Raw genomic sequence first — 20,426 nt, forward strand, 5'->3', positions numbered from 1 at the left:
ACAGCAAAGACAGAGTAGCAGTGAGCCTCTCTCCCTCTCCCACTCCCCCTCTTCCACTCTCTCCTCCTCCACCTCCTCTCTCTACCTCTTAAAATCACTCTTTCACTGCCCAAACACAGGGACACAGACTCACTCTCTCCCTCACTAAGAAATAATTATACTCTCTGATTCATAAAGCCTTCCTTTGTCACGTGACCCAACACTTCAAATATACAGCACATTTTTTCACAAGCCACAAAATGCCTGGAGGGAAGAAAAAGGCCCAGGGAGCTTAAGTTTCTGTTTTTAATTCTCTCTCCCTTCTTTGTCTCTCGGGTGAATTCTTTTTCTCTCCTTCATCGTCTTGGCTCGAGGGTCGGTTTACCTACAAACTGTTTGTGCATGTGGAAATGCAGAGCCATGTTGTGATCTCAGCTCATTCATGTTTAATCAATAAATTCACAGTTTAATAGGAGAGGATGTTTGAGTATCCTGAACAACACAGATTATAATGTTTTGATTAAACACAGATGCTCTTTTAATGGCAGGCCAATATGTTTATTCTTCCAATAAAGTCTAAGAAGTCAAACCTAGTCTTTATTTTCCTGTTTTGATTAATTTACAGATTAAACATAATGAATTTTGCCCTACCTGACTGCTCAGTACAGGGACGTACTGTTTGTGCTGTTTTTTGAAAATCATATTTGTGTTTGGCACTGTGTTTTATTACTTACAAGGTTTCTGTGACAATCTTCCCAGAGCAGTGATAATAAATCACTACTATTATTACAACTGCTGATGCTACTACTACTTATAGGACTTTATATTAAAGAAGAAAGCAAGTATGAGGAGCCTTGTGAAACTAATTTAAGGAAGTATTGGACACACAAAAAACCCTGACAGAATATCTAAAACATTCTCATGGAGGATAAATGAAAACCAGAATTCAAAGCTGGAATCAAACATTTTGTAGGACACACAACATCTGTCGACATCCTGCCAAACATTCTGCAGTTATTATTTTTAAGTCAAGATTATTGTCTGAAGTCTTTTTATTGTATTTCTGTACCTAAATAATTTCAGTTCCTAAAATGAAACTAGTAGTGGCACATCAGCTACAGGAAGTCCCATGTGAGATGGCAGAGCTGTGCAGTGGCAGCAGAGACAGATTTGGGTGTGCCCCTAAACGTGCCCCTCTCTCCATATGAGATCATATGTTTCAGATCTGTGTTTATGTGTTTGTGGTTCTGGGTGTGTGCCCTGTTTTTCTGAATGTAATGCTTCTCAAGTTGTTTTGGTTATGAGGAGCACCTCAAACCTCAGAACTGGGAGGAGGAGGCACACCTCAACTGGCACCTCAACGGGCACTTTTACCCCTGCAGCGGAGCACAGATCAACTACACTTTCTGAAGAAAAAAACAAAGTCAATGGAAATACACGAGCGCTTCCTTAACACTGAAATAAGAAACTTCTAATCTAATTATTGTCTAAGCCAAGTTAAGTGTAGCAAGCATTTTCAAAATACCCAAATTAAACATGCACTACTTATTCCGAAACTTCTAAAAGATGCCCTTCAGGCATATTGACCATGCATCACTTCACAGTCTCCCACATATCACAGTCTGAAGCAGAACTGCCAACCAATTCAGCATGTGGAAATTTTCTTTTGTCTTCACAGATACCTGTACATTTAAAATCTGCTACAACTGCTGCTTATTTTGTTTTTAAATCACCGTAACTGGCCTGATATAGGCAGAGATCTTATCCCCAAATACACTGACCCCAATATTTCTCCAGGATAAAGTCAAGCCCTGCCAACCTAGCTCTCGTTATTACTCTGTGCTTCCGATTTTTTACAGCCACATATGGTCTACACAAGCCTACTGAAATGTTTTTTCATACAATTTTTTCAAAATGTGGATTTGCTTGTACATAATCAGGGGAATGAACGGATAAGCAGTGAGAGGCGCTGTTGCCTGTTTTGTTTTTTTTGCAGAAACCTTATATTCAGGAAGCACAGATCTAAGCCATACTGCAAAAAGCACTTCAGCCGATCCTTATCTCGTTTACGTTTGATTTATGTGTTGCTCTTGAGGCCAGTGAGGCTAATAGAAATCCCATAACTGTTTACATAGCAGGACTAAATCAGCAATTGTGTAAAATGAAACAAGAAGGTAAATACAGCCATAGGATGCTGCAAAAACTGACTCTTTATTAGCCACCAGAGTGATGTGAACTGTGAAGTGTGAATTTCAAGTCTGTGTTGTTATCAGGCTGACCAAAACCATGCATTTGTGTCAGAATGCGCAGTCAAGTGTATGAGGATAGCCGTGTGTATGTCAGTGCACAGGGCATGCTGTGCTCCTTTATTAAATTATGACAGTGAGCTTGAGCAGGGGGTGTGTTTAGCGTATGTGTGCATGCTCTTGCAGCACGCACGGCGGCACTTGTGAATATGTGTGTGTGTGCGCTTGTGTCTGTGTGCATGGATGAGCATGCGTAGGCAGTAGCAGCGAGAAGGTCAGAGGTTACTAGTGTTTGTGTTTCAGTGTCAGTGAAGTGTGCTCCAGGCAGAGATTTATGATCATTGTGTCTGGGAGGCTGCAGAGTGGGGGATAATGAAGATAGATCAGGGTGCTATCTCTCTCTTAGGGCACCACTGGAAACATGGCCTATGGCCCTCTCCGTTCTTGTATCATTAACTTCAGTCTGTGACATCATAACGCACTGCCCGGACATCAATCCTAACACAGTGTGCTCTGACAAAAAGTCGAACGCAGAGAGGATATTCCTCACAGGAAGTCATCCTGCAAATACAGGCGTTGTTCAGCATGTAGCTTTGCAGCGTCTCTGAGTGTGTTTATGAAGATATGAAATATTCATGGAAACTCAGTCGTATTCAGTCGTGTGTTTCCACTTTAGATTCAATGTATTTGCATTCACAGAGCTATGGAGTGGAGGCCTGGGGCTTGCTGGCAGAGGAGGAGCAGCAGAGGCAGGAAAGGAAAGAGGAGATGATTGAGGGCGCAAGAGAGGGAGAAAGTGAGGTTAGAGGGGTTAAAGGGAGATGGAGAGACGTAGAGGCAAGAGGGGATGGAAGGCGAGAGGGCCGCTGGTACAGGGAATGTGGGAGAAAGGGGTGTGAAAGGGGGAGGGAGAGAAAACTGGAGGGTGAGATGGAGAGAGGGATGGATTGTAGAGGGAAAGGGGGGGGGGGGGGGGTGATGGGATTGGTGGTGGGGGAGGTGAGAAGGGGCGCAGGGAGCTGGTGCCTGTGGCGGCAGGTTTTAATCAGTAACAAGATGCCTGTAATGAGATCACTATTTCCCCACATTCAGATTGATGTCATGTGAAGTCTGGTGCCACACTGAGACAGTCAGGGGACGCAGAGCGAACACACACACCCCACTAAAGAGTCATTTCGCACACACATGCAGATACACATTCATGCACACACACACACACACACACACACACAAATATACACTTGCTTGCACTTTCTTGGTTACAGACTTAAACACACATCCTGTGAAATGAAGGAGCTCATTCATCCAGCCTGGCAAAGTGCACTCATTTAGAGTCCAACCGCCTTGAAGTAAAAACATACACAGAGGAATACTACTTGCAGGAAAAATGAGTTACTCATGGCAAAGGAGAAATGTATGTGTTAGGGACCGAAGGGCATATACCACTATGTACTCCTCTAACAAAAACAAATGAGCACAAAGCTTGGAGCAGAGAGTGAGAGCCAAAAGCTTTTTTAACTGCAGAAGAAACTAAGGGGAAAAAGTGGGGGAGTGAGAGAGAAAGAGAAAATAAAAAGGAGTGTGTGTGTGTGTGCGCGCCTTTTGTGCATATTTTGGGGTGCATTCACAGGCTGTCGACGCAGCTACCAGCGTGTGTGCCAGCACATGAACGCTCTCCTGCCTATTCCCGAACATGTGTGTCCAATGAAAGGTGAACGGCTCTCCTGTCTATACTTTCCTCAGGAATCAGCCATGATGTCACCATGAACCCATCTTGAACCCACCTCTGTCAAAAAGCATTACTCCAGCCCTCCCTCTCTCTGCCTCATTTTCTGTTCCACCTCTCCCTCCTTCACGCTCCATTCCTGCTTCTCGAATTCTTCACTGAGCTCCCATTCTTTCACTCGCCTCTTTTTATCTTTCCGTATTCTTCAACATTTCCCCTCTCCCGTCCATGTATCTTTTCTCTCGCTGAAGCACACAAACTCTTTTTCCCCTCTTTTTTTTTTGGCATGCGTGGTCTAATTGAATCACCAAAAAAGCGCAGTCGTTTGCCAAAAATGCCAGGATGTTCTGATTATCATAAACTTTGTTTAAGCTGTGGTTTTACAAAGAAAATGCTCTGAGTGCATGAGGGGAAGCCAAAAAATAAAAGCAGGAAAAATGAGGAATAGGGGAGAATGCAAATGAAAGAGAGGCAAAGGGAAAGAGAGAGAACACTGGGGAGGAGAGGGGTGGTGGGGGCAGCGAGAAGGCAGCCAGAGAGCCACATATGGAAGTGATTCTGTAATTACTGCAAATCTGTGAGCTCAAAAGGAAAGGTCTTCTTTTCCATGCCTCCTTCCCTGCACATAAAACTGCCCTTGTGAGAAAGTTGGGCACTAAATACTGAGGAGGAAACATGAAAAAAAAAAATTAGTTTTCATTTGCTTTTGCTTTTTGGCTTGTGGGGTTGTTAAATATGTATAGGGTATATATTTAGCATGTTGAGCAGGTCTGCTTTTGCTATTTTTCTGCACAGATGAATAAAAAAAACTGATCATGAGGATAATTCCTCAGAGTCTAGAACTGGAAAATTCTCTGCATTCTTTGCTCATTTGCTGTGCTTTCCTGAGCTTAAACCAACCATCCCGGAAGCTAATCTAAAACAAACCGGGAGGTTCAGCCCGGAATACACTGAAGCCTCTCATCAGCCACACACCTAACTGCCATCATTGATATAAAGCACACATTCAGCAAGGTGTGCGAGGGAGTGGGGCGGTAAGGGGATGAGTGACATACATACAGACAGACGACGATGATGATGATGATGAAGACTGCCCCGGGCAAAGCAGCGCTTTGCAGGTGTGTATGTTGGCAGCCACTTCTGTTCTGCTCAGTCCCCAAACTGTTTCAGTAGCCTGTAATTATCTCGTGCCCTGCCATAACGTGTTTTCATGAGAAGCGCCTGAGTCTTACACGCATACAGTAAACACACCCGGATTGACACGGCTTGAGCCACATTTCTTCTTAGATATCCAATAAATTACAATTAAAGCACACAGTCCTACCTTCTTCGCCTAGAGTAGTGCATGCATCGGCTTCGAAAGCGAGCACATTCCCCCAGAAGTTTGAAACATGAATAATGGATGACAAGCACACGCACACCGAAGTTTTCTGTGGAGGACGCCAAACACAAAGTCAGGGGCAGTCTTCGGAGAAATCCTCCATTACATCACAGCAGCTTGGAAAGATCACGCCATTCGGGCTTACGTTTCAGAGATCATTTCAGTCATTTGTCAGATTGCCTTCGTTTGTTGTTGCCAATCCGTCACTGTGTCTCCGGCAGCTCAGGGGCGTTGATGGGAGCTATAGTGCGTGAAGATTTCTGGCACTGGGACTCCCTCTAGTGGCAGGGAAGGAGGACCGCAGCGTATGTCCTGTCAGAGGATGAGATGGAACACAAACAAACTTCAATAATTACGTAAGAAAATAACCGAACCAGTTAAGGCAATTCATTACTAGATGGACAGATGGAAATGATCAAATAGGATAAGATGTTCCTTAATATATATTTTAAAAAGGCTCATATAATAATACAACCTGGTCTTTCTGTTACAGCTTCGTAATAAACCTATTAGGACTACATCAGATTTATTTAAACAAAAATGTATTTTTTAAAATTTAAAACCGGATTTAAAAAACATTGTTTTTCCATTTCTGATTACCTTAGACATTGAGACTTTAGTGTGTCATTATATAGTGAATGAAATTTGATTTTCAAAAGCGAATTGTTTGTCTGCAACATCACTAAATCATCATTTAAGATAGATAACCTTACCTTGAGGACACAGATTGACGTTTTTTGTTTTTTTTACTTTCTTTAAGGCTAAGGCACTTAAGGGACTGAGCATATTCCAGGCCCTGGCCCTAGCATACAGCGCGGACGAGAGGTAATTTTCAAATAATCAATTTAGTCGTTTTTATCAAAACAGCATCATACACTTAAATGTAAACTTCTTTTTTCTTTCTTATTTGTTTTCTTTTCTTTACCTTGTTTAATGTCCACATTATTCCTCTGGTAACCCCGTGTTTAACGTCACAACGCTATGAACTGTGGGTTATTCCCTCAGGCAAAGTCTGCAGAGATGCAGATTTAACGGAAAGTGTGCATTTAGGGGCTAAAAAACTTTTCACAGCAGTCCCTGCGGCTTTTCCGGGAACGCGCCTCAAAAAATCCGCGAGTCCGTGAGTGTGGAGATTGGGATTGGGCCATAGAATTCCGCTACTGTGTTAATGCTATCAATTGCCACCGTGGGGCGCTTTCCACAAGCTGTGTAAAGTTGTTCCAACCTGTTAAAGGACAAACAGTAAACTATACAGTTTGTTGCTGACTGGATGTTGTGAACTGTAGCCTATTGTTGCGCAAACACCTTTTAAAGATAAATAAAATGAGAAACTGTGAAAACTGACCTCACCCTCAAGTGCACAGTGTGGTTGAACATAGCCACACGTGCAGAAACAATTAAATAGCCTATAAGATTTACATTTTCAGCACTAATGATGTCAGCCAAAGTTGAGTTTTTGCATACGGATCGCTTAAACAGCATGTTTCTGCCGTGCCACAGGTCCAGTTGCACATCTACAGTTTCCTTTGGCACATGAGCTTTAAACTTGTTTGTTGTTTAGCACGTCGACGTTTGACTTGTCTCAGTGTTTACCATCCGTTTGCGGCGCTACTTCTCAGAGAACAAGCAGTCACGGTGAGCCACGCCCAGTGTCCATGTGCTTCATCCTCCAATCTCTCCATCCCTCTGCACCACGCGCTCCGTATTTTGCATAAAATGTGTATCAGTAGGGCAGCGCTCTCCCCGGCACATGCAGAGCGCACATGTAGCGTGGCTTTACTGAACACATACCACGGCCGAATAAGCGCATCAAACTCCCCTCAGCGCAAGATCCCCGCCAATGAGAATGCACAAAAGCGTGTAGGGGAAAGAGAGGGAGAGAATGGACTCCGCGAGATACAAAGAGTGAGCCAAATCCCACGCAAAAAAGACACAACACAAGTTGAGCGAACGCAAAGGCGGTCACATTTCCTATACTCACCTGCAAACGTGTTTGATGTGGGTGTTTGTATCAGTGGGTGTGCGTATCAGTGGGTGTGTATGTTTTGCCTGACACCCCGTTCACGGACCTGCTGACTCTACTTTCTTGGAATTCATAAGAATCATTTAGCCTAATCTCCGCTCGTGCTACATCACATCCTCTCCAGCCGGGGCGCAGTATCCAGAGCTCAGAAGGCATCCAGGTATCTTTGAGACCAGCTCGTCTAACTCACCTCTTTCAGACAAGAGCAGAGCACTAAGAGACACACCTGCTGACAGTTTACTGGGAAAACTTTGCATGCACTGGACACATTTCTGTCACTGCGTCCTCTTTTTGCGCTCCATGGAGAAGGTGTTTTACCCAAATCTGTTTTTTGACTTTCTCACCTGTCTTCAAAAGAGTTTTACTCCGGTCTAGTCACATTCACGGACGTCTATCTTCAAGACTGTTTACAGCCGTCGACATCAACAAGAGAAATGGATAACAGCCCTGGTAAGAATAACTTCAATATTATGTTTGACATACAACCACCGTTACATTATTATTACAATGCTGACTAAGACGAGCGTTTTCATTCATTTTGTTGCCAGGGGACAACTATTTAGCTGTGTTACCCAAACCTAAAATAAAATGACTTTAATTTAAATGTAATACATCTTTGATTAATATAAGGCAAAGCAGCACTGATGTAATTTATTATTTGACTGATTGTGTAAAACACTAAAACACTCGCCTATGTGCATAATTGGCAATTATGTGTGCTATCTAATGTGTGAGTTCTCCTCTGGCGCACGAAATATTTAAATAGGCTACGCAAGTGTTTGACTGAACTGAATAATTTTATTGGTTTACCAAGTGATTGTGACAATTAGGCTACGCTTATGCACGAGTTCGCTTCAGGCTTTACTCACTTCAACTTGTTTCTAAGTTCAATAAAAGTACAATGCAAAAGTCAAACTTTACGCAAACGTGTCAAAAGTTTGGGGCGCTGTGTTCAAATGTCAAATCGCAGCGCTTGGACTGCAGCGCTTCTGAGAGCGAACCGCGCCATACGGTTGTAGTGAGGCTGACCACTTCCTGTTTCTCTCCATGAAAACAAACTCACGTGGAGCTTCAGCACACTGGCTGTCACTGTAATTATAATCTGTACGAGCCAGAACTTCAAATGCACACTAGCCCTCTATCATCTCACGGGGGAAAAAAACAAAAGACACTTTGGCGTAAACGGCGTGTTTGCTTCTATTATCAAGGCCATCGCTTAAGTGCCTGCAGCAAAAAGTTGATAACAGGACTTCCGCTAAGTGGTATTAGACAGAGTTTTCGAGGTCAGCCAAAGGTGCACATGCTTTTTGCTTTCCTCTACTATTGACAGTGAACAATTTACAACAGCGACGGTCACGTTCCAGCACAGGTGATGGGCGCACCCTGCGCTCCGTCAACATTGCTCTAATCTGAAGACAACACTGAACCCACGCACCGGGTTATGGATTTCTATTTATGTTGATAAATTGGGCCAGTGTTTTTCACGGAACAGGGAGGGCAGTTAAATGAGTAATCATAAGAGATGTAGTATTGGCCAATAAAGATGAAGACTGCATGCTGGGCTTTTATGTTGGTGTTTTATTGATGTTTGGTGTTTGTGTGAGTGAGGGCAATTTCAATTTTTGTTATGGTTTATTTATAAATTGTAAAGTTTATATAATTGTTTATTTCCTATTTAAATGATGGTTCATATTTCAATTGTCCATAAGTCTTGTCATTTAGCCTATTCTTCCTCTCCTGGATGTAAATGTAAATGACCACCTTGAACTGGGTTCACTGACCTTTTGATGTTTCAGTAACATTACTGAAATGCACATGACAGCATTTCACTTATGAGTTCAGTGTAGTATCTACACAAAGCTTGTAAACATCATAATAACCTGGCAAAAATATGGCTGCAGTGGTGAGCTGTATGGCTCATAAAGTCCTGCAGATAAAATTAGATTGTTTGTGTGTTGACACAGAACCCCCATTTCAACCACAGAGATCATGAGGTTGTGGAGTTGATGAGGCTGCATGTAAATGCAGAATTCAGCTGAAAAATTCAGCTGAAAGATTATTGCAATGATTCATTCATTTAACAATGTGTCTTACATGTCATATAACATCGGCTACATGATAGTCCCACATTTTAAGGGATTTTAAGGATCAGTAAATATTAGATAATTTTACATATTAATTATGCAAATACTTTAACATGCATTTTGATGTAAGTCCATCTTTTCATCAAATTTGGATATCCTTGACCTTGTGAAGTGCCAACTGTAGGCTACTATGTGGGAGTCAGTTAAGTATTTCATCTTTCTTGACACCAATATCAGTTTGTTCAGTTGCACTGTAACATTTAGCTGTCAAGTGATGCTCATTTGTTAAAAACGGCCTGAACAACTGACTTTCCCCACTGCATGCTCTCACTCATTAATACTTCCACTGACACGCCCCTGGTGGAGGTTTTCCCGATTATTCTGAGCTACTTTCAAACAGCCAGACCTTATAACTCAGGCCTATTCTTCATCATCATCTGAAAACCATAACGTCTTTGGTTCGGTATTTAACCTGACAAAACCATTCAGAGAAAATGCAGTAGTGGGGGCCAATTTCTGCCAACATTCAAACTATCAGTCACCCATAATAAAACATGTGCTATTAATAAGCTAACCACAGGAGTTTGAAGGCCAGTAAAATAGGCTAAGTAGACTACAATCTAATCAAATTACACATATTTCATGTCAAACAGTAGTCCTATCCCCAAAATAGGCTATATGGGCATTGAAAATATAAAAAAAACTGTTTCCCAAAACAAAAATAGGAGTAGACCGATGTCTTTTTCAGGACACACTTAATAACATCAGTCAGTCTCTGAATGGAAGGAATTGAGTGGTACAACTGACCTATGGCCCAACTAAACCCACTCTCCCCTCTTCTATATATTATATTCTATATATTTTAAAGTAGGCTACTAGGTAGGCTATTACCAAAAGAGATTTTAAGAAAACAACAAAATTTTTGGCTATATGCCTATTAAATAGGCTATAGGCATATGCTATAATTCAAGAGGAGTAGCGATTTTATATAATAGAGAAATTTTATTATCATATGCATTTCCTCCAATATAAACTTGGATCTGGCCACATACTGGTACAACACAGATCCTCCTGTTTCCAATGCAGCGCCTGTGTGACGTGCGGGCGGTGCTGCTGCTGGCGCACAGTCAGACCACCCCGCCGCATAACATGCTGCTCTATTTAATTTGGCTCTTTAATTATAAGCCCCTGGCGGACTGTAGAGGCTGTGGCTTCTGGCTGGAGCGCCAGGCTTCATGTCTTCCCAGTGAAAGCTCTGTCAAAAGCCTCCTCACGTGGCTTCCCTTGCAGAGCCGCGTGCGACGCGTGAGATACCCGGGCCCTCCTCCCGCCTCCATGCCGCTTCCCCGCTCTCACGGACGCTTCTGTGTTGATGCCGCCTGCGGTGATGGTGAGGGAGACCTTGGTCAGTGGGTCAGCGATTCCATGCATTAACTTTTTTTTCTCTCTCTCTCGTCACGTTTTCCCGCCTCATGCGCCTCTCGCTGGTACTGAAAGCCGTGTGGTAGAAGCGCACTCGATTTTGACTCCGCAACATCTGTCCCCGACTCATCAGTTCAGGGCACACATCCGCTTAGAGTGGGTTTCAGCCGGAACGTGACTCAGCTGTGAAACATAACATCTCTCCTCTCACCCGATGCGTTTAAAACAGAGAATCCTGAAAACGGGTGTTTTTCAACCCATGTTTGACAGGATGTGCAGAGATTATAGCCACATTGAACCATAAAAAAGACGAGACTGGATAGATAAAATTGATTCCTGGGCTATCCTTGTGTTTAGGCTATTACATTCAAGCTGTCCACTGTGATAATCTAATAGGGCTCCTCCTGATAATTGCATGAGCCAGAGCTGGTGTGTGAGGCAGCACCAGTCTGGAGAGATGCTAGAGGCACAGGGTCACAATTGTAAACTTCCTGTGATATTGACCTACTTACACAAGCCTGAATTAATGAAGTCTACTGCAAACAGCCAAGTAGTTCTCACCAGCCTGATGTGCTCACAGATTGGCCTTCCTTTCTAAATTGTCTCTGGTAGCACACAATAATTCCTTTTATTGGCCATAGCCTACAAGCATAATAGCCTCCACACTTTTCTGTTACAGCATAATACACATTGTAACTAAACTATTGCTCTAAAGAAGCAAACCATGTGCCATTTTGTACACCACAAGGATAAAAGAACACTAGTGGTCGCCTGAACTGTGGCTTTCTGTCCATGGCCTGCATTAGCCTATAAGGTGAACCGAGTGAAAGTAAGAGATAAAGGACAAGAGAGAAACAGAGAGGAGTGGAGCTTTTTTGTGTGCAAAGTGCTCACTGCTCACGTTCCTCCACCTGCCTACTGTCCCAGGCAGATTAGTGCTTGCACGGGTAGGCTAAATTAGTTGAGGCAAAGTAAGATGGGCAGTGAGGAAGGAGTTTCATACAATTTGAAATGAATTAATAGGCCACATCTAAAATCCACAAACAGTTCAGTTTATAAGTTTATTGCTATTACAGGCTGCTAATAATAAGAATAAAAACAGTAAAGCAGCCCATCACATAATCAATCGATAGGTGATCCCAAAAGCATGCAGCCTGCAGATATTTCAAAACAAAAATATCATGCTATGTTTTTCCTCAACCAGTGACAACTAATGCCTTCATTGAACATAGGTAGTGATACTGCTATATCATAACAAAAAATGTAAGAAGAAGAAAATCTGTATAATGTGCTAAACAGCAGTGGATGTTTATTATTTAATTATATTAACCTTACTATAACAATTGACACGTGCAGGTGACGGTTGTATAGTAGCCTATCTGTCCATCTAGGCTTCTCAAGCAGACAGTAAAACTGATTAGCTGATAGTGTTTGCTGCAGAGTGGCTCTAGGGGTCATTCATAAACACAGGTCTACTGTACATGTGAGTCTTCAGGTGGACATGCAATGTGTTTGGGTGGGGTGGGGGTTGGGCCACGACTGTCTGCATGTAACCTCAGGAAGAGGTGAGGCTCGGGCCTGCATCTGCTGGGTCTGTCTAGGGCTCTGGCATGAGTCAACAACCACCAACACGTGCCGGTTGAGGGATTATCAAAACATCTGAGCTAAAACAAACCGCGTGTAGCAAAGGGCAACACACGACACAGGGGCAAGCCTTCAGTTACTGCGCTAGTGCAGGATTTCCACATACAAGGCTCAGTTGGTCAAAACACTGCGCCATGGCGTTAATTTTTGATGTTGAAAAAATTTTTGAATATTGTAAATGTATCATTGCATGTGCAAGCCAATCATAACTTAAGTTTTTAATTGTACCCATTTGTTTAGATTGGCTTCGATATATCTTAATTTGCATAATTTGTTATTCTGAACGTCTCTCTGCTGGACTCTACTGTACACTGAGTTGTTAGTATATTATTAGGCTACATCCAGTCCAGTCCACAGCCAACAGTTGAGGCTTTTCCTTTGCAAAAACGTGACTCACATTCTCTGACTCCTGCGGTGGCGCATGAACGGCAGTGGCTGAGTGTTGGTGCCATCTCACGCCCGGGGAGCTTCCCAGTCAGCGTATGTTTGTAAACACAGATCTGACTTAAGATCGCTGTGCAGTTCAACACGAGACTGCGGATTTAGGTTCGGCCAGTAACCGTGTCAGGAGTCCATGCATGTGAGGCAGCGGTCAGGTGTCGTGCTGTTAGCTGGCGCTGGGCACGGTGCCAGGGGAGCGAGGCTATTATTGGAGCGGAGGAGGCAGCAGACACGTGAGGCCGTGTCTCAGCTCATCCACAACGCATGACTAGAAGAGCCGGGGGGGGGGGATAAAACAACCACAGCTATTTACACGGTGCCTGTAAAAATACATTAGCACGATGCAGGAATTATTTACAAAAGGTAGGGCTTCTGCCTGCTTTGTCGCTGTGCTACCAGCAGTATTTTTAGCGCCCACTTTACCCGCTTGATCGCACAATTACGCCTTTTACACTCTGGATGAAGGAACAACGCTGCACATTCTCAGAGTTGTTCTCTGCTACCCAGAGGTTGTGCAACATTACATCACATCACATCCAAAGTAGTAGAGTAGCTGAATGGTTTGTAAGGAAATATGACTATTATATAACTTAAATTTATAGCTACCACTTTTAATCAGTTTAATTCAGCTACATGTATGGTGTACAAAAAATGTCTTATCGATATCTAAATGACATTGTATGCTTTAATTAGGAGCTTGAACTCAAAATCAGCTGATCACTAACTCTCAGCTCAGAGGTCTCACCGATTCATTCCCTTATGTGCAGGAGGTGGAGTTATCCTGTATGCAGGCTCATCTGGCAGTGCCAGCCCCAGCCCCGGCAGCCCCTCCAGCGGGTACCAGACACAGTCACCGTCTTCACACTCCCAGCCCTCATCTCCAGAGGAGGTTACGTTCACAGAGATTGGGGCGCTGAAACAGAGGGCAGGTGGGTGCAACACCCCATCCTCCAAACTGGTGTTCCAGTTTCCCGAGGTCTACAGTGGCCCCTCGGCAGCAGCCACTCCACAGCATACCTATGCGCATCCCATCGCGGGAAAGAGGCCATGCGGGTTCACAGGAACTTTCACAAGTTAGTGTTTCCACATTGTTGATATTATGCATAAAGAATTCTTCCTTGATCGAATTTATTGCATCTTATCTAACTGTCTGTTTACCCTTCCTCAGAGACAGGTGGAATGGTCCTGCTTTGCAAAGTCTGCGGGGACATCGCATCTGGTTTCCACTATGGCGTGCATGCATGTGAGGGTTGCAAGGTAAGGTCCCTGATGAGAAAAATCAGGTCAATGATCATCAGTGTGGAATGATGTGTTGCTTTATGGTGCACCAGTTTCAGTTTTTTTTTGTTTGTTTGTTTGTTTGTTTCAGGGTTTTTTCCGCCGCAGCATCCAGCAGAACATCAACTACAAGATGTGTGTGAAGAACGAAAACTGTCTGATCATGCGCATGAACCGCAACCGGTGCCAGCACTGCCGCTTCAAGAAATGCCTCTCTGTTGGCATGTCAAGAGATGGTGAGACATCCTGACACATTTTTAACGAGAGAGAGAGAGAGAGAGACCCATCCTCGTGCAGTTCTGCCAGGATGCACAGTGCTCTGATTAGCCAAAGCAGCAGGGAAATGGGCAGCCGAAAGAGCCGCAGTACTGAAATGTGGGTCTGTGTGAAAAATGTAATGCGGAAAGTCTTTTGAGGTCATCGTGCCAGTAGCTCAGTCACTCACTTTGTCAGCAGACGTGCACCTGCCTTGCCCTTCTACTGTGTCACTGCACTGCCAAAGATTACCATCTGGCCTTGTAACTCTCTTAAGTTTCCAAGTGTCTTTCTCCTGCCCTTTGCAGCATCCTCCCACAATGCCGTTACCTCTGTGCTCTTGTTCGCTATGGCCCCTCCCCCTCCATGTACCCACCATGTTCCCTCTGCTCTCTTACATCTCCCCCTCAGACAATGATTTATGAGAAAAGGAGCCTTGAAGTCCCCTAAGCTATCTATCATCTGGAAAACTGCAGCAAACACAGGAATTATTTTAGGAAATTGGAACGGGGTCAACTTTATTACCCATAGAACATCTTACTGCAATTAATGAGGGACAGGGCAACGATTAAGCAAGGGATGCAGAAAACAGCCAGTCGTTGTGACAGAATTTATCAGGCGTGATGCTCACATCACCTAGTTTTAGCTCTGATAGCTGAACATTGATTGATCACCTTTCATCGCAGATTAAGAAAATAGCTGAGCTGACCTAGAAAAACAATTGAGGATTGAGCCTATAGTGTACTCATACATCATGACCTACTTGGTGTAGTTTGCCTGTCTTCTTCCTCTCAGTATGGTTTCTGCTCATCTCCGCCCTCCACCACACAGCATTGCCTAATCTAGTAAAGAGGTTAGTGTTATTTCTGCAAGTGCTTGACACTTCTGGTGCACAGAGAAAATAGGGTGGTAAAATACGACTCAATAAGAGAACAAAGAGCCAGGTCGACCCTCTTGGAGGAGATTTTCGAAAGCGTTGAGGGCCACAACCTAGAAACCCCTTTTTGCTCTGTTTCAACCATTACGAAAACAGGAAAACCGCACGCAACTGCCTGCAGCCCACAATAAATAGTACACCCTGATTTCACACCAGGCAGCTGTGTGTCTTTGGCTCTGCAATATAGGCAAATATTTAATTCCGTTGGCATGATGGCACACTTTTCTTCCTCTAACCAGAGCATCCTTTTTAGAGCAACAGCTCACTAGTCCGCATTGGCTTCTTTTTAACCACGATGAAAGGAATTCAACTCACGCCACATTATTGGCCCCATCCTCATGAAGGATGGCAATGAACAGATTACTGTATATTTGGTAAACATAGCAATATTGACCAAGCATATTAATGGTCCTAGAAAATCACCTCACTTGACCCAGCACAGTGTCATTATGTTTTTAGGCAAATAGCTTATGTTTAACATATGCCCCCCCCCCACATACACACACATACACACACATACACACACATACACACACACACACACACACACACGCACACATACTCTCAGTATATCTCTTTATCTGTATCACTGTCTCTGACATCAGACCTCTTCATGTTCTCACTGCTGTCTTCTCAACTCTTTTCTGTGCTTCAAGCCCACCTCTCTTCATCCTTCTCCCTCTCACGATCTCAGTGCCGGTGATATCACACTCACGTTGCCCCACTGCCCTACTTACAAGTGCAGGGAGGGAGCGGGAGAGGAAGGAGACGGGTGGATAGAGGAGAGGATGAGGCAGATGGTAGCAGGGGGTCTATAAATAGCCTCTCCAGCTGATGGTTACTGTGGGAAGGGGGATGGGGGATATGGGTGAGGAGAGGGAAGTTTTCGTCTCACAACTTATATGATTCTCCTTGAAATCATGCTATACTTGAGCTTTTGATGTGCACGTGTGCCTCTTGATCTTTTAAGCAATTCATTTGTCAACAACAAACAAACAAACAACACTGGGATTGACATAATTTTTTGTCTAGAAAAAAATGCAGTACAAAACATGTCCAGTGGAAATGCCCATGTTGTCGCAATGACCGGCTGCTGATCTGTCCTCACTGCTTGTGTCTTCCCTAGCTGTGCGTTTCGGCCGCATCCCTAAGAGAGAGAAGCAGCGACTTCTGGATGAGATGCAGAGCTACATGAACAGCCTAAATGAGTCAGCTGCCATGGACATGGACTCGTCTTCAGTGAGGGACGCTTCCTCCAGCCCAGATGATGGCAACTCGAAAGAGGCCATTGGGGCCATCTCCAGAGCCTACCGCGACATCTTCACCAGCCGCAGAAGCAGCAGCCAGGAGAGAGCAGCCAAGAGGGCTAACATTATCACCACCAACAACAACACATCTCCCTTTTCTCAGGATGCCAGTTTTCCCCAAGCCTCCTCTCACCCCGCCCCTGCCCAGAGTTACCAGTCTTGCCCTGTTGCTTCTGCCACTCGATGCCCAGTTGCCCCTAACAACAACCCACATACATTCCACAATGTGGACAACAATCGCTATACCTACTTAGTGTCAGCTAATCAGAATAACAATCACTCAACAAGTACAACACCTCAAAGGAGCAGCTCTGACAATCACAACAGTTTTCACAATGCAGGAAGTACCCAAAATCAGCCCTCCTGCCCGTGGAAATTAGCTCCAGGAGCTAAAGTGCTGGTAAGTGCAGGAAGCATACTACTTAGATCCAGACTCTTGTGATATATCTTGCCGGACCAACAATGTATGATGTCTTTTTTTGTCTTTCTCTAAGGCATGTCCTCTAAATGCGTGGCCTGTATCGGGGGCAGAGCGCACGAGTCAGGAGATATGGGAATCCTTCTCTCAGTGTTTCACTCCTGCTGTCAGGGAGGTGGTAGAGTTTGCCAAGGGCATCCCAGGTTTTCAAGAGCTTAGCCAACAAGACCAGGTCATGCTGCTCAAATCAGGCACCTTCCAGGTAATGTCATACATTTCAAATGATTCATGCTGGTCATAAATGTAAAATCGGTGTGACTTCTTTATTTTTGTTGGTGTAAGGATTTGTCTCAATCTAATCATTGTGTTTCTCTGTTTTGTGTGTGTTTAGGTTTTGATGGTGAGGTTCTGCACCTTGTTCAATGCCGAGGAGCGTACAGTGACCTTCCTGAATGGCCAAACATACCCCCTGTCCACCCTGCATGCGTTGGGCATGGGCTCTCTGCTGGATGCAATGTTTGACTTCAGTGAGAAGTTGGGCTCCCTGGGGCTAGAGCCTGATGAAATGGCCCTCTTTATGGCTGTTGTGCTGGTCTCTGCAGGTAAAGGAGGGACACTATTGCATTAATGAGTGGTAAAACTGTGAGAAAAGCTACAGAGCAGTGACACTTTGATAATGAATCGGTTATGTAATAACTGTACCCGTCAACCACTCACACTTACATTCTCTGTGCTCCTCAGACCGTTCTGGCATCTTGGACATGCGGGCTGTGGAGCAGCTACAGGAGGGTCTGATCCGTGCCCTGCGGTCACTGATCACTCGCCGTCGCCCAGATGACACCGCCCTCTTCCCCAAACTCCTCCTGCGCCTGCCAGACCTGCGCACCCTCAACAATCTGCACTCTGACAAACTGTTGGCCTTCCGCATCAACCCTTGAGCAGGCTGCTTGTTCACAGTGCACACAGACAAAAAAAAACTGTTTTACACAGAAAGAGACAGTACACCACACACGCATACACACAAACACACGCACAGATATTATCTTCCAAGGGCAGGACTTCCTTGAAAATTGTGGAACAAGGAATTGTGCAATCTGAGGATCGTTTTTCAAAAGGATGAATGAGGGAAGTAGCGAACTCATTTTTGATTCGTTATCGATCTTCATGCAATGTTTTAGGACATACAAACACACACATGTAAACTCATGTAAACACATAAACCTCAACACCTCTTGAGAGACATTGTCCCAGTAAAAAAATAAATGATCATGTAGAGTTACTATTACCCTTATGGACAAATCATTTGTGCACTTGCTCATTATATCCAAAAAAACAGTTCACTTCTGTTTATTCCTTAAATCGTACGTTATCAACAGGCCATCACCAAGCAGCAGCTGAAAGATGGATATTGTAGATCCAAACAGTTATTACTTAGGGACCATTAGTGTTGATTGACTACATGTCAGTTTGTGTTTAAGACAAAGGGAATCTGTATATAATACCTAGTGAAATCTGATATATTAAGGTAATTGTGTAACTGTTTCACAAACATACCATCTGCATTAGTACTGGAATGAGACCACTATTTTAATGTGTCACTTGCACACAATAGGATGCATTCTGTCTCTTACTATTTGATTGATCTTCCAGAAAACATTTAGCACACCTCGGGTTTAGATATGCCAACTTCAGAAGTCCAAGGGCATTTTATATTATTTCACAAAAACTAGTGTCTGCATCACTATATCGTGTCACATCTGGACTGATGGAAACACTCCATTGCATGTTGGATTTTGGAGTTCCTTTGTTTATTTTTGTTGCTGTAAATATTATGTTACCACAATGTTTTTGTATCAATGACTGAACTGATGTGATGGATTGTACAGATGAGTTTGGTGTAAAGAAGAATGTATTGATCTTCCAATATTAGGAGGTGCCACGGGGGCTTTGCACAGGAGAATATGTAAAAGGGATTCTCAGACGTCTTAGACGTACTTCCTGCTATCAGATTATGTAACCAACCAGCATAATCCCAGAAATCACCAGCACTCACTCAACATGCACCCTTCCTCTGCCGCCAATGTTTGTCATACAAACACAAAAGATATTTTGGGGTGAGAGATCTAATTTAATTGGTCCTCTCACTGTTTGCTTGTTTGATTGTGGCTGATTGAGGACATCTTGTACATTTTGTAAATCTTTCTTCCTAAATATAAATGATATAATGATATAAAGTTCAAATGATGTATTACTCTAGTTGTGTGTTGTTCTTTTGTGTCCATTCAGTAAAGTAAAGATGTGCTGAGTAGTTAGGACTGTATGAATCTAATTAGTTATGAAACTAGTTAGATTACATTACATTGTCATTATCTAACACCAGTTTATGCCCTGTGCATAACTTAGTCACTTAGAAGGGTGTTTGCCATCATAGCTAGAAACGTAGCTACAGAGTACAACAACGTAGTTCATTCAGCAGTGGATAACGTCAGCAGTGAAAGTAGTATTCAGATATTTTACTTAAGTAAAGGTAGTAATAAGACAATGGGGGGAAAATAGTAGTAGTCCAAGTAGTCCAAGTCTTGCATTCAAACTCTTAAGCAAAAGTATAAATGTGGATCAAAATATACAAAGTACCAAAAGTGAAAGTACTCATGTAGAATGGCTCAATTTTTGAATTATATAGGCTATATCAGGCTATATTACTGGAATATAATTAGTGATGAATTCATATATCACTTTAATGCTGCAGCTAGTAAAGGTGGTGCTAATTTAATTGACTTTATATACTGCTGGGTTGCTTAACCCATAAGAATATATCATAATTTATTGGTTGATTTATATTTTGTATCAGTAATCTGCAAAGTAACTAGCCCTTTAGAACTAACTAAATACATAAAATAAATGTAGTTGTGGTGGAGTAAAGAGTGCAATATTTGCCTGCAAAATGTAGTGGGGTAATAGTAAAAAGGAACATAAAATGGAATACACAATTAAAGTACAAGTATGGCAAAACTGGAACTTAAGTAGACTTCTACAGCACTTACATGTACTTAGTTACATTCCACCACAACTTGTTATTGTTGTGTGTTGTACTGTACAGTGTTGGAGTCTGTATGCAGAGTTCATAAAAAAACATGAAAAAAAGCTTTTTTCAGTAACTACTTACTTCAAAGTACAAACTGTTAAAGAATTAATAAAATCAAACCTTAAGAATAGACTGGCTCTCCAACAAAGCTGCAACACTGGATGCCTGAAAACATGACCAACTTTCTCCAACTCCTGGAA

General features: G+C 43.1%; 2 protein-coding genes and 1 long non-coding RNA gene across 7 annotated transcripts in view; 1 reads left to right on the plus strand and 2 right to left on the minus strand.

Annotated features, from left to right (window-relative positions):
* The window catches only part of rarga (retinoic acid receptor gamma a), a 42,246-nt gene extending 36,627 nt beyond the window's left edge, over window positions 1-5,619 (minus strand). For 2 of the 5 annotated variants that reach the window (XM_038722549.1, XM_038722545.1), the window contains exons 1-2: window positions 5,478-5,619; window positions 5,276-5,381 (exon numbers count right to left, since the gene is read on the minus strand). The gene's annotated coding sequence lies outside the window, so the exon portion shown is untranslated. Of the gene's footprint in view, window positions 1-5,275 lie in introns of all 5 variants that reach the window. The other 3 variants (XM_038722547.1, XM_038722544.1, XM_038722551.1) reach the window with 2 other exon arrangements.
* An 810-nt stretch (window positions 5,620-6,429) lies between these two features.
* On the plus strand, window positions 6,430-19,397 carry nr1d4a (nuclear receptor subfamily 1, group D, member 4a). Its single transcript, XM_038722543.1, has 8 exons — window positions 6,430-7,805; window positions 13,714-14,019; window positions 14,115-14,203; window positions 14,316-14,460; window positions 16,543-17,123; window positions 17,218-17,403; window positions 17,533-17,743; window positions 17,883-19,397. The coding sequence occupies exons 1-8, from the start codon at window positions 7,790-7,792 to the stop codon at window positions 18,077-18,079; spliced, it is 1,731 nt and encodes a 576-aa protein (XP_038578471.1). The 5' UTR covers window positions 6,430-7,789; the 3' UTR covers window positions 18,080-19,397.
* Window positions 17,639-20,417, minus strand: LOC119905477. The gene is made up of 3 exons (XR_005444827.1): window positions 20,347-20,417; window positions 17,865-18,084; window positions 17,639-17,737 (listed from the first exon to the last, which is right to left on the minus strand). It is a non-coding gene; the product is annotated as an uncharacterized LOC119905477 (long non-coding RNA).
* Window positions 20,418-20,426: the final 9 nt, after the last annotated feature.

This window comes from Micropterus salmoides, unplaced genomic scaffold (assembly GCF_014851395.1).
Source record: "Micropterus salmoides isolate LMB-PRFRI ecotype aquatic unplaced genomic scaffold, ASM1485139v1 Ms_hic_scaffold_16, whole genome shotgun sequence".
In the NCBI taxonomy this organism is placed as follows: domain Eukaryota; kingdom Metazoa; phylum Chordata; class Actinopteri; order Centrarchiformes; family Centrarchidae; genus Micropterus; species Micropterus salmoides.

Coding starts and splice junctions, on each gene's coding strand:
- nr1d4a (XM_038722543.1), top strand. Junction 14,204..14,315: donor ATGCATGTGAGGGTTGCAAG/GTAAGGTCCCTG, acceptor TGTTTGTTTCAG/GGTTTTTTCCGCCGCAGCAT. Junction 17,124..17,217: donor CTCCAGGAGCTAAAGTGCTG/GTAAGTGCAGGA, acceptor TCTTTCTCTAAG/GCATGTCCTCTAAATGCGTG.